This window comes from Humulus lupulus, chromosome 1 (assembly GCF_963169125.1).
Source record: "Humulus lupulus chromosome 1, drHumLupu1.1, whole genome shotgun sequence".
NCBI classification, from domain to species: Eukaryota; Viridiplantae; Streptophyta; class Magnoliopsida; order Rosales; family Cannabaceae; genus Humulus; species Humulus lupulus.
Genome location: NC_084793.1, coordinates 3892308 through 3906842, shown reverse-complemented (window position 1 = coordinate 3906842; position 14535 = coordinate 3892308). Strand labels below are relative to the sequence as shown.

General features: G+C 32.3%; 1 protein-coding gene across 1 annotated transcript; it reads right to left on the bottom strand.

The window, feature by feature from the left end:
* Positions 1 to 6265: 6265 nt before the first annotated feature.
* LOC133812991 (uncharacterized) lies at positions 6266 to 7552 on the bottom strand. The gene has a single exon (XM_062246843.1). The coding sequence runs from the start codon at positions 7550 to 7552 to the stop codon at positions 6266 to 6268; it is 1287 nt and encodes a 428-aa protein (XP_062102827.1).
* Positions 7553 to 14535: the final 6983 nt, after the last annotated feature.

Here is a 14535-nt window from a genome sequence, read left to right as displayed (position 1 = left end):
TATTATTCACTATCATGGATCGATCGAATCTAATTGGGGTTTTTTGCCTTGAATTTGAGATTTTAATGAATGTTCTTTTAGAAAATGTAAGTAATACATGCATGTAATAAGTGCAAATTGTTTGCTGTATGTGGGGTTTGATATAGCCAAGTATGGTGTTGAATATTGTAGTGAGTCAGCAACAACAAGAAGTCAACAACTCTATTAGTCCAAAAGTCTTCATTGTCGCCTTGTAATGTTTCTTGGGCAGCAAGTCTACGTAGCTTGGGGAGCAAAGCAAGCTTATTCTTATTGGACATTCATTAACATTTTTTTTAGTACAACCCGACCCAGTCCACACCTCATCACGAGAGAAAGCGAAAACCACAGCAGCACGACCAACTTGGGACTAATACCACCATTTTCGGAGACAAATACCTACCACCTCCACAGGGCCGGCTCTGAAAAAAAGTGAGCCTAAGACGGTTTTAATAAATTTAAAAAAAATGAGCTCTTTTGTATATGTAATTTTTTTATGTAATTTTAAATAAAATTAAACTAATATTTAGTAATATAAAATTAAACTAATTTTAAATAAAATGGGCCCTGGGTAGGGGTGAGCCCTAGGCACGGGCCTAGCCCGCCTATGCCCAGGACCGGCCCTGCCTCCACCCAAGGGTAGGGGTGCACACGGGTCGGAATTTTGAGTTTCGGGTTCATTGGGTTCGGGTTTTGCGGGTTTCGGGTGGAGAAAAATGGTACTGAAACCGATCCGAATTTTTTCGTGTTTTTTCGGGTTGTGTTCGAGTTGAGCTGGGCCTGCTGGGTTTTGGGCCGAAAAATCCAATTTTGCAAAAATACCATATTTTTTTCAAAAATACAATTTTTTTAGATTTTTTTGTAAATTTTGGTCGGGTTTGGGTTACACCCGAACTCGAAAATTAGTGCATTTTAAAACCCGACCCGACATATTTTGGGTTTGGGTCAGATTAAGCCCGAAATGAACGGATTTTTCGAAAATTCGGGTTCTCGGGATTCGGGTTTTCGGGTTTTGCGGGTCAAATGTTCACCCCTACCCAAGAGTGATAGGCTATTAACATTTTTTATTTCTTATGCATTTATACCATATTCATTCATAATGTTTAATACCACATTCTTATGTTGAATGGGGCATTTTAGTATTGGTTTTTATATATTAAATTTTAAATTAAATCATATAAAACTTAATATTATATTATACCAATAAAAGTATATTATGTAAGTTGGTGTTGGATACTTGTACCATTAGCATTAAATAATCTTTCTATAAGGAGTACTATAAAATCTCAAATTCAAGAAGAAAAAAAAGTATATATATAGTGTTATAGTAGTTAATAAATAGAAATAATGGTATATAAAATATATTATTTATATTAGAAATTAATATTACATGTAATGTTTTGATATATATAGATATGCAGTTAAATTTATTTTTCTTTTGAGAGTATTATTTATTGGGAATAAATCTAATAATTAAATATATAATTACAGAGGTAGTAACTAGATTATAAAAATTAATTAAATCCTAAAAAGAAAATTAATTATTTTAAGTGTATTCTAATTTGTCTTTATTACAATTTGTCATTGAATTTTCCACTCCTATTTTTGAGTTCAAGTCCTCCTATGGATTTTGCTAATGATTTGCCTTGCAAGTGAGGTCTTTTTAAAAGGTTTAAAAACCTATATTTTGATTGATTGGACAGAAGCTTTTTCTAACACATGCATAGAAAATGTTAATGTTTCACTTTCATCAATGCTATTGACTCACTTACACGGATGGCAATTCAAAAATATGACCACAAAATTTAATAAAACATATGATAAAAATAAAATAAATATTTTTATTAAAAAAATTAATTATATTTATATATAAAATAAAAATATATAATTTTTATTAAATAAGTTATAAGTTGTTAACTCGAAAATAACAAAATTATAATTAAGTGAACACGACTCACACAAATTGTTTCCTTCCTTGGTTTGTGACTTGCTTATTCTTATGTTTGGTAAAGGGGAAAAGAGAGAGGAAAGAAAATTTTAGTGAGAAAGAAAAAAATTATTTATTTGATACGAGAGAAAAGAGATTGGAAAAAAATAAAGTAGGCCCCACTATTTTTTTTTTCTCTCCGAATTGGGATGAGTGGAAATTTTTTTCAAATAGAAGATATTATTAAATTATACTTTTATTTTATTAATTTTATATTAACAATTTTAAGGATATTTATATTAATTGAAAATATCACATTATAATTAAATAAAAAATAATAATTATCTGAAATTATTAATTAATAATACTCAATTTTCTCATAATTTTATATTTGACCAGAAATAATTTTTCTTTACCTATCTCATATTTTTATTTTGAACCTATAATTTTGAGGTCCAATAAATTAAATTCTGTAATCAAATAAATATTTATTAATCTTAATATTATTCTACTAAAAATATGAGATTACACTCTTAAAACTATAAAATAACTTATTGAGTACTTTCTAGTAATCCATTGATATAATCACTACTTGCAGTTCAACCCTCCTATAAATGGTCCATAGTTAGAGTCGGGTTAAAGTACTGTTTTAAGTATCATTAGTTCTCTAATAAATAGTCATTTATAATTCATATTATAAATTTGAGTTCAAAACCACGTACTTTGAGAATTAACAAATATTATTCAATATTCGTATGAAAAAGACTTGGATTTTAATTATGTAAACTATGTCATCAACCATCTACAACAATGAACTTCTAAAACAAAAGTCCTAAGCCTATTTTACAAACAAACTACGATGGGTGAATTCAGAGATTTGTTTGATATAAACAAGAGTTCACGATCACTCATGATTGAAGCCAATCTGCATATGTTCATCGATTGATATGATTATAACTCTTTATGGTAAACTATATTTAATAAAGATCTAAATACATATCAGTCCAGTTCTATATGATTTTATTATATAAAGGACATCCACTAATATATATATATATGGGAAAATACAATTTTGGCCCCTATATTTTTTTTAATACGTGATTGGCCATTGTGTTTTATTAAATGACAATTTGGACTCTGTGTTTTACAGAATGGATCAAAATAGTACCCTAGACCTAATTTTTGTTAAAATATTTTCAATTATAAGATCAATTATTGGGTCGTTGAAGAGAAGATGTGTTCACAGTAGCAGGGAAGGTGGTCGATGAGCAGAGAATGACAGATTACATTTAAAAATATATTGACCAAAATCGAGTGTAGGGTACTATTTTGATCCATTTTGTAAAACACAGGACCAAAATTATCATTTAACAAAACACAGTGGTCGATCGCGTATTCGAGAAAAATATAAGGACCAAAATAGTATTTTCCATATATATATATATAAACATGCATTAGTGATTCAGATCTAAATCATGTGTATTCATAATACTAGTAAGGATTAATTAAACATTTCATAACTTTAATGTACTGCAAACTATTTAATTTATTAACTATAATCTTAACTATCTCATACTTATATAAGATTGTAATTGTTGACTGCGTTTTTAGCCAACGACGTGAGAACGTCAAATACGACAAGCCTTCAAGAGAAATAAAAACGACACAGACGGTTTTAAACAAGAAAAGTAAATAACACAGGAGATTTTTATAGTGGTTCAGCCCCGATTGTCGGTAATAGCCTAATCCACTTAGAGTTGTGATTTATAGATCCGTACTCAAGATCAGATGGACTGAGCCAACTGAGTTTCTTCAGTACAGATTGCAAAAATACAAGAATTCTCTCTTATTTCAGCACTTTCTCTCTCTAGAATACTCAGACCCAATTTTCTCTCTCTAGAAAGAAGAAGCAGAAGAAGCCCCTCTCTCATCCCCTAAGCCCTCTATTTATAGGCCTGGGATACTCAACTGATATCCCCTTTAGATAGGGATATTTTATTATTCATCTTATATTTATATTACAAGAAATATTCAAAATTCGAAATGTAACAAACCTCCCATTTGTGGGAAGAATGAGAGATTCCCGTGTATGTTGTTGAAGCTGTCTTTGGGAATCTTGACTTAGTCTCCTCTAGCTAGTTGATCCACCTCCTACTGACCACCCATGCAAGTGCTGGTCGAACGTGCATGGTGGTAGGACTTGTGCATGGTGGACATGCACTTCTCTCCTCTAACATGGCACTCTCCTCTAGCATGCCATGTTTCTCCTCGGACCAATCCTTGGGGTCTCCTCGGACCAAGGTGGTAGGACATGCACTTCTCTCCTCTAACATGGCACTCTCCTCTAGTATGCCATGTTTCTCCTCGAACCAATCTCCTTGGCTTCTCCTCGGACCAAGGTGGTCCGAGGCAACCTCCTTGGCATCTCACCCTTGGGGTCTCCTAGGATCACTCTCTTGGGGTCTCTTAGGACCACATCCTCCTTGGGGTCTCCTAGGACTACTTTCTTGAGTTCTCCTCGATGCAACCTCCTTAGCTCTCCTAGGATCACTCTCCTTAGCCTCCTAGGACCAAGGTGCACTTGGCTTGGTTATGACATCTTTGAAGTAGTCCAAATTCTTCGTCAGTCTACCGGGTCACTTTATCACAACTCTGAGGAGTCAATGTATTTATTGACTATTAACGTGTCTTTTACTGACCATGCACTGCTACTTGTCACATTTATTGCCACGTCCTTGATCTCCAATTTTCGGGTATAACAGTAATGACATTAAGAAATTAAGAATTTTTTTATATTTAAATAGTATTCAACTAATAATATAATAATTAATCATATACAAAATCATTTCTTTTATTTATTTCATTTAAACAATATTTAAAATGTATCAAGGCACTATGCCCAACACTATGCAACTCATGACTATCATGGCCCCAGCCATAGGACTGAGCAAGGAATATCCTGCCTAGACAACTTTGGAGGTACAAGCTAATGTGTAATCTTAGTCCCTTTTGATTCTCTTGAAGCTTTCTTTTTATTTCTCCTAGTGTTCTAATGGATCATTTTCTTCATCCTTTCCATTTCTCTAAAAGAATATTGGTTGATGACGATGAAAATTTAGTCAACGACAAAATTCTTATAGGAATAAGGATAGTAATTTGGAATTTGAGAAAATCGAGTAATGAAGAAGAATAAAATAACTATAATGGTTCGACCCTAAATAAGTTGTCCTACGTACACTTGAGTGTTTATAGTAGTTCGACCCTAAATAAGTTGTGATTTGTGCAACATTTTGACAAGCGCTACTCGCGAAATCACTCAAGCATATACTATTTAACCAGCAAATAATTTATTCATTAATTTAATATTAAAATTAGAACAAACAAATAGTTTTAACTTCAATTAAGAGTATTTGTGTAGCAAATAATTTATCATGATTCTAAAATGAAGTAAACAGATCATTCTAATATCAATTCATTAAATAATTTAGCAAGAATACACACCATGCACCACTAAAGTATCTAAACTTCTAGTACCTTAAAAATCAATGGTTGATTTCAAACTACTGATCCACATGACTTGGGAGTTTATGCTCTGATCTCAATCTTCTATGCCAATAAAACATTGAAATACACCAACAATCAAGAACATAACTGACCACAGTGCTATGAAGAAAACACAAAACTCCAATATTCTTTTGGTAGATCATAGCATATCAGCAACATAATGTTGTTCCACTTGTCTGGATAAGTTGAAAAATGAGATGAAATCATAGAATATGTGACAGATTGATCAATTTCAATTGCATATATAATAGTCTATAAGTAACCAAATCCAAGAAAGAATGTTGTCATGATTTTGTTCTTTTAGCATTGTAAGTGAACAAAACACTACAGAATCTTGGTTGTGTGAGGAGGCATCAAGCAAAGTTGGACAAAATATTGAAGATTTACTCACAAAGATAGTTTAGATTGCTTAAAGTTGAAAGGTCTCTATATCAGTAAAAAGAAATACAGAGTAATTATGTAAGACAATGCTGAAAAGAAAGGAATTTCTTGGCACAAAAAAAGTTGATTATTAGTTCATTGAGCTACAATTTTTGGAGAAGTCATGCTTTCACTTGCATTACCACAAGTATAAGCATATGAAATCTCAAAGCTAACAATGAATCTGTGAAAGAGCTTAGCATAATGAGCACTAGGCAAAACAAAGTAAAAGATTGATGATGATGATGATGATGTACACTAAATCAGTTTGTTCTAATGACAAATGATATCATGTTCACCAAAAATTAAACTAAAACAAGCATAATAATGTACAAATCATGTGTGCGGCGGCTGCCACGCTTCCATTTGCAGAGAAAACTCCTTCGCCATTCCGTTCGCAAAAGGGACATCAGAGTAGTGAAAAGAAGAAGGAGCAACATCATGCCAATTCAGGGACTGACACCCTTCTAAGTACAAAGCCTCTAAGATGTAGTTATCTTCCTCTGCAGAACAAACATCCTTGTCAAAATTTAAGGACAAGAGTACTGAACCAAAATGTGGCGACCTTGTACCAACAAAAACTGTATCCAAGTATGAATGGAAAGCCAAGGGCCTGCAGAAACTATTCTCCATAGCATATTTTTCATCAATTTTCGAGAGCTTAATTCGCAGAGACCATTCATAGGTATCAGTAAGAACCCAGATGCATAAACTCAGTTCCTTGTCAAATGCCATGAAGTTTATACGATCATTGCTCAGCCCAAGGCAATAACATCCATAGCTGTTTGGAGAGAGTTTGGCAGCCTCAAAATTAGGCAGGTCAATTGCTTGTGCTTGATCCTTGATTGAAGAGGCTTCTTTGTCAATCACAAACCTCAACAAATGGCCAGACGTGGATAGTCTATGCAGTGCTCCTTGGAAAAACACAGTCTGCTTAAGCCACTTGGATTTGTAAGTACTAACACGATTGGGAAGACGATATCTCAGCTTCTTCCAAGTCCTGGTCTCTGAATAGTACACGTCCAAACATCGAAACCCCTGAAACTGGACAACTCTATAGAAGGTAGATTCAGAAGGGTTGTAAGCCAATGCAGCATACATGGTGCTTTTAGCAGCAACAGAAGGCTTGTTAACCACATAATCAAAATCGACCCACTGATTGGTCAAAGGGTTGAAAACAATATATGAATAGTTATAGGTCCTCTTGGACTCGTTACAACGGGAAAACAAAAGCAACCCATTACAGCAATTCATCACAATTTTTCGAGAAGTGATGAGACTAAAGGGATAGTGTCTGACACGTTCAATGTTGTCAGGCAACACTGAAGCTGACTCCGAATCCTCAAAAGTCTCGATCAACATGGTAGTATTGGGACGTGAGTCATGGCTACCAATGAGGACAACGCCGATAAAAGGAAGCTTTGGGTTGGTCTTGGGTAAGACCTTGGTTGTGATCAACCAAAGCCATGACTTGGAAACCAGTGCAAGTGTGGCAGCCTTCTTTGTTGGCAATCTGCATAAAATGTCTATCTTCAACTCTTCTGGCAAATTCTCAAACAAGTTGGGTGCACTTTCAGTATAATTATCTCTCCTCCTCCTCCTCTGGAACATTATCTTGCACATCGTGATCTCGTTACGATGAATCATTTGGGTTTGATGGATGATCACTTTCACTGGTTTGTGGATTCTAAAATCTTTGGGTAAAACCCTAGATTTTTTGTGAGGAGAATTGGGAATTGAGATGATCTGAATCTCAATTCCAGAGGAAGAGTAAGGGTTAAAGAATGCTAATACTAATGGGGTTTATATATGTATTTTCTCAAAAATATTTCTTTGAAGAATGAATATTAAATTCTTGAAAAATACATATTTTTTTAGAATACATTCTTGTAACATATAGACATTCAATTTTTTTTTTTTGTTGAATCAATCAAATTTATTTAAAATAATAACTAAAAAGTGTTACTATGTATGATATCTTTGTGCATATTTTGTGTACAAATATCATTACTCGTTTTTCATGACTTTAGACGTGTTTGAAAATAATTGTGTAGTGACACTATTTTAAAATATATATAATATCAAATAGTAATTACTTATGAATTGATAGTATTTAGTAATTACATAGTGTAATTATACCAAATTCTTATAGATTAGAGAGTATAATTAGAACATTTTAATTATTTCTAATTACATGATTAGAAAGTAATTAACTGGTTAAACAAACATGTTAAACTTAGTATATATATTAAGTGTGCGTTTGGAAAGTCACTCTAAAATTGGAATTGGATGTAATTATGAGTAATTAATTGATTTGGCGTGCTTGTTTGATTATGTTATTACACAGTAACTATGTAATTTGAGGTAATTGAGGGGTCTCAACTACACTTTCTAATTCTCATAGTCTCATGAGAATTTGGTGTAATTACTAAATACTATCAATTTTAAATAGTATTTATTACATAATATTATTTTTCAGTGTAATTACTAACTATTTTGTCAAACATAACAATAGAAATTCATAAGTAATTACTACTTAAGATTGAAACAGACATTGTATTTTATAAGATAATGTAATTACTAGCACCCTAGTAATTACACAGTTACTTCCAAACACACCCTAAATTACACTTAATTTCAATTACAAAGTGACTTTCTAATCACACCCTTAACGAGAAATCCTCATATTTTAAATTTAGTATGTATATTTTGTGTGAAATATAAAAATTCATTATAATTCTATCTCGTTTTTACTTTCCATATTTTAGCAGTGCAATATGAAAATCTATTACGAGTCTATCTCGTTTTTACTTTCCCTTAGAGTAAATATTCGAGCATATCTTAAACAACAAAATTGACACTATTTTATTTAAAAGTAAATCATTATTATTTTTTCAGAATTCATATTAAAAAATGTTTTTATTTTATTTAGAAATTAAAATTTCTTAGTATGAATTTACCATTTATGTTTTTAATAATTCTATCATTAAATATCATAAATTATTTCATTTTTAATAATAATTTACTTTTCTTAAGAATTTGATGAACAAATATTGGCTTTTTAATGGACCGCTGAAAGTGCAAATTATTATTATTTTACTTCAATTGTTCTTTCTCAAAAGGGATTTTTTTTATAAATATACTTATTTTTTTGTTTTTTTTACCTTTTAACAGTTTTTAATTTTTTTTCTTCAAAAATACTATTTTAAGTTTTCAAAAATACCAACAAAAACATGGTATCAAAAAAGTAACTAAAAAATAATAATTGGACAACAACTAGACATTAAAAAACAACAATTGGACAACAACTAGAAGTCAACAAATTGCATACTAACACGTTTTATTTTAAATTCAAAATATATCTGAAAACAACTGAACATCAATTAGACATCAACACAATAATAGAACAATTATACATAAACTTAAACAACTAAAAAACAACATGAAAACAATTATACATAAACCTAAACAACTAAAAAACAACACAAAGTACGAAAAACAAACAAAACCGTAAAAATATAAAAAATTTCCTTAAAATCGTAAAATTGAAAAAAAAAATTGTCAGTCTGTAAAAATATAATTTTTTTTAGCCAAATTAAATGTATTTTGTAAATTTCCCTTCTTAAAAAACCGAAACTATGAATTTCACCAAGAATCTCGACTCACCAAAATTGAAAATAATTAATATTTGACCTATATAGCTAATTATTAGAATACAAAACCATGAATTTCACCCATAAATCTTGACTTTCCGAAATTGAAAATTATTAGTATTTTCCTTTTATCGTGGAACCTCATAAAACTAAAGAAAATTTATCATGTTGTCCTATATATTAACCTATGCCAATATGAATAAAATAATAATAATAATAAGCACATAGAAATTTATGAAATTATTTTAAAATTTGGTCTATAATTTTTTTTTATTACTTATTTTGTTTGTCTTGAAAATACTTTTACAGTGTTTAAATGTCCAACATCTTGATAACAAGATGATGGACGCGCCAAGCAAAAGCGAGCACGACTTAGAGGTACAATGAAATTAATTGTATTGTGTTATCCAAGAATCAACATTTGTGGTAGTTGAGCACTGTCATAAATGCAAAGGTATTTGCGTCAATAGTAACACTGACGCTGTTAATTGACGAAGTTTGTGTCAGTGGCGTACTAACGTTGTTAACGTTACTATTTGTGTTAGTGCAAAACTGACGGTAACGACTTGTTTGCGTCAGTGCAAAACTGACGGTAACGACTTGTTTGCGTCAGTGCCCAACTGACGCAAACAAGTTGTTACCGTCATTTTTGCACTGACAACTTACGCAAACGGTCCGCCCAGTAATAACTCCCAGCCATCATCCCCGAGCCTTCATTCTCCCAAATTCGAAAACTTAGGTTTTCTCCCAACAACCAGTGGCAGCTCCAGCGATTTCCAACTTTAAGGCGAGTTTTCCTTCATTTTTTTTTCAATTTTAAGGTTAAATTTATGAATATAACATGTTTATGAACCTTATATCTAGTTTTTTTTTTTTTTTTGTAGTTTTTTTAATTCTTGAAGACTATTGCTTGAAAACTCATAAACTTTCTTAGTTTTTTGGGGTTTTCTACTTCAAGAACCCACATTACTCAATTACCACATGTAAGTGCAATTTTATTAATTTTTATGAATTAAATTTAATTTTTGTGATTTTTTTATTTTTATGAAATTGCTATATTTCATATTTTTTTAAATTTTTTGGATAGTTTTATATTGATGATTATGCAATTATTTTAGGTTTAAACTTTGCATTTTAATATTTTATTTTTTAGAATTTTTTTTTATTTTTTGTTAACTTTTTCTAATTTTTTTTATTAAATTTAATTTTGGGTTTAATTATGTAAATGAGCATATATATTAATGTATATATTTTCTATAAATTCCACTTTATTAGTTATTTAGTTTGAATATTTTTAGTAAAATTTTCTTTATATTTTGTTAATTTTTTTTTAAAAAAAATTGGGTTTAATTGTTTAAATATGTATATATATATATTAAATTGTTTATTTTTTTTAGGTTCCATTTTATTATTTATCTAGTTAGAATATTTATAGTATATTTTTGTTCATGTTTTGTTAACTTTTTTTAAAAATATTATTTAATTTTGGGTTTAAGTATTTAAATGGGTATGTATAATAAATTATGTGTTTTCTTTAAGTTTTACTTTATTGTTTATTTAGTTAGAAGAGTTTTAGTATATTTTTCTTTATATTTTGTTAACTTTTTCTTTTTCCTTTTTGTTGTTTTTTGGTATATTTGAATAGGTTTTTTTGTTGATGACTTTGTTGGTGAGATCAAGCTTTGGAAGATTTTATATTGGAGGTAATATTTTTGACATTAATATATAATTAAAATATTAAACTTAGTGGAATGTAGAAATTATAAATTAGTAAAGATAGATTTTGGAATTGTGTGCTGCGGTGATATAAGGCTGAAATTATGCATGTTTGATTGATTAATTGGTTTGTTGTATTTATGTGACGAATATATGTTCATTTAAATTTGGGAAATGTGATAGAAATAAGGGAAATGCTGCCCAATTTTTTTTTAGATTTTTTAATATGAGAATTATGCATGTGTTGATTGATGTGTTGAGTATTTTTGTGTATATTATGTGTTGTATACATGTACGTTTTAAATTTGAGAAATGTGATAGAAATATGTAAAATGTTGCCCAATTTTTTTTGGACATATTGTTTCTTTTATTTACTTGTCAATTAGGTAATTCACGAACCTAATTGTAAATGTTTGTTGCTTTTTTTGTTTGGTTTTTTTTTTTGAAGTTTGACAATGGATAGAGATTGGATGTCAGCGGATAGGTTATCAGTGAAATATATGAATGAAGTTGAGTTTTTCTTGCAATTTTGTGCAAGGAATACTCAATATCTTAATAATATTCCTTGTCCTTGTGTTAAGTGTGGTAACGCTGTCAATATGACAATTGTTAAAATAAAAGATCACTTATTTAGGAACGGAATAGACAAAAGTTATAAAGAGTGTTTTTTATATGGAGAAAGAATGAAAGTCACTGATGAGGGACCATCTAAGAATAATAAGTATTTTGATGTGGATTATGAAGTTGATGATATTGCTTAAATGATTGATGATGCACAATATGAATTACATGTGGATCCAGTTAAATTTCAGTCCATCTTAGAAGATGCTGAGAAACCCATTTTCCCTGATTGTATAAGGTTCACCAAATTATTAGCACTTCTTAGGTTGAACATGAGTGGAGTGATAAGGGAATGACATAGTTGTTATCATTTTTAGGAGATTTATTACCAAAAGGTAATGAAATGTCATCTTCATTTTATAAGACAAATAAGTCATTGTGTTCATTAGGCATGCAATATGAAAAAAATACATGCTTGTCCTAACGATTGCATCTTATATCGAAAGAGATTTGTTGATGCAATTGCATGTCCGACATGTGGCGAGTCTAGATGAAAAAAGAAAAAAATTAAGATGCGGTTAGAAAAGGTTTCCCCGCAAAGGTTTTATGGTATCTATCACCAATACCTCGTTTGGTTCGATTGTACCTGTAACGCCCTACTACCTTAGAGCCATTACTAAGTGAGTTTAAAATGTGCATTTAACTTGCTAACAAAGCATTTAGCTCAAAAATGTAACTAAATAGTATTAAAATCACATAATTTTAAAATGTAATCATTCATTGAAAATTATAAGTGTTTTACATTAGGGATCCCAAAAATACTGTTTATAAATATTTACAACTCAAAATGTGTTTAAAGTCGACTATACGACAAAATAAGATTCAGTACAAAACAACTCCCAAAAATACCCCTGGTCGTGGTAGCCAGACATACCATACATGTACGCATCGCCTCACGCTCTCCGTACTCATAGTTGGCCAATCTTCCCCTTGCCCTTACCTGCACCACAGAGCACCCGTGAGCCGAAGCCCAGCAAGAAAACTCCACACAAATAGATAACATATGCATATCAATCACACAACATAAAGCAAATCCGCCAACAGGCTAAACACACATACGGCCGTGTCGTCCCAGGCGCTTTACCAGGCCCTGGGTTCGCGGTCCATACCGTAAGGATATCTCAGGTATCCTTTAGGGTCTTACCCTGGCAACTCGCACTCCGCGTGCTAAACACTACTCTCGGCCCCCTTGCCGTTCTCGGCCTTCACCGTTCCTGGCTCTTGCTGATCATCCACATAATTGCATACATAACATAACTAATCAAACACTTAAACATGTATTAACATAATCAATGGGCTATGCCCTGCATATAATTATATAAGGTTGTGTCCTACAACACAACTACGGGACTCGCCCTGCTCTATGGATATAGCAGTTTTCTTACCTGTGTCCCGAGCTTCTTGAGCACCGAAATCTCGAGCACGATCCTCTAACCCGAGCCTCGCTAAAAACCTAGTCACAACACATAGCATTATCATTACTAACCAATTTATAATCATCTCCCGGAACCGATCCCGAGCTCTCGGGACCTCCCGTTTCCCTCCACAAGGTAGTAGAAGCATCCCCCGAGCCCCTTGAGCCAAAACCCCAAAAACACATTTTTCCCCTACCCAGAAATTGGCCTAGCGTTGCGGCACCACCCTATAGGGGCCGCGGCGCCCAGAATGGTGCCCTTCCCCTGATGCATCCTAGCGCCGCGGCACAGAAGAATAGGGTCGCGGCGCCCATACGCGAACCCAGAAATCTGGGTTTTTCCCAACATTTTTCCCAGGCCAAAACACTTCCAAATCAATACCAACACATACCTAAGTCCCAAATTCAGTCCAAAACCCCAAATAGACCACATGGCAACCCGAAAACATCAATAACAAGCCCAAACACACATTCAAACCCATGATTCAAAAATTGGTTAAAAACTTCATAAAACTTAAACCAGAACTTACAAAACTTAAACCACCCTTCAGAAATCTCAAACCACACCAGCAATCAACCTCAAAGATGCACGAAATTCTTACCTCAAACTGAAATTCGACTCTGAGCTTCCTCCAATTCCAACTCCAAGCTAAACCGCTTTGATTCCCAAGCTGAATTCTCACAATAACAAGCCACAAATCCAACTTTCAACTTCCATTCTCAAACTCTCAAAAACATGCTTGGAAACTTAAAGAAAAACAAAGATGAATTCCTTACCTCTGTGTTAATCACACCCTTGAGCTAATTCCCCTAGCCACAGCAAGCAAAATCCTTCAATTTCTTAGTCTAAAATCCTCAAGACTCTTCAAGCTCTCAACCACTAAGGAGAGGGAAGAGGGAACCGAATATGAGAGAGAGAGAGTTGAGAAATTTTGGTTTCTTTTTTTTCCTTCCTTTGTTTTTGCCAAAAGGTTCTAGTATATCCCAGCCCCTTAACTAAGTGTAACCAGCTGCCAAATGACCCAATCGCCCCTTAAGCTAACCTAAGTCCTCACATGCCACCAAGGGCGATTTAGTCTTTTAACATATCCCGCCAAATCCTCAAGTATACCTAAAAATCCCTGTTTAATCCTGACACGTCTAAACCATTACTAAATTACTTACCGCCACTCAATAATTCCTGAACACTTTATAATATACCC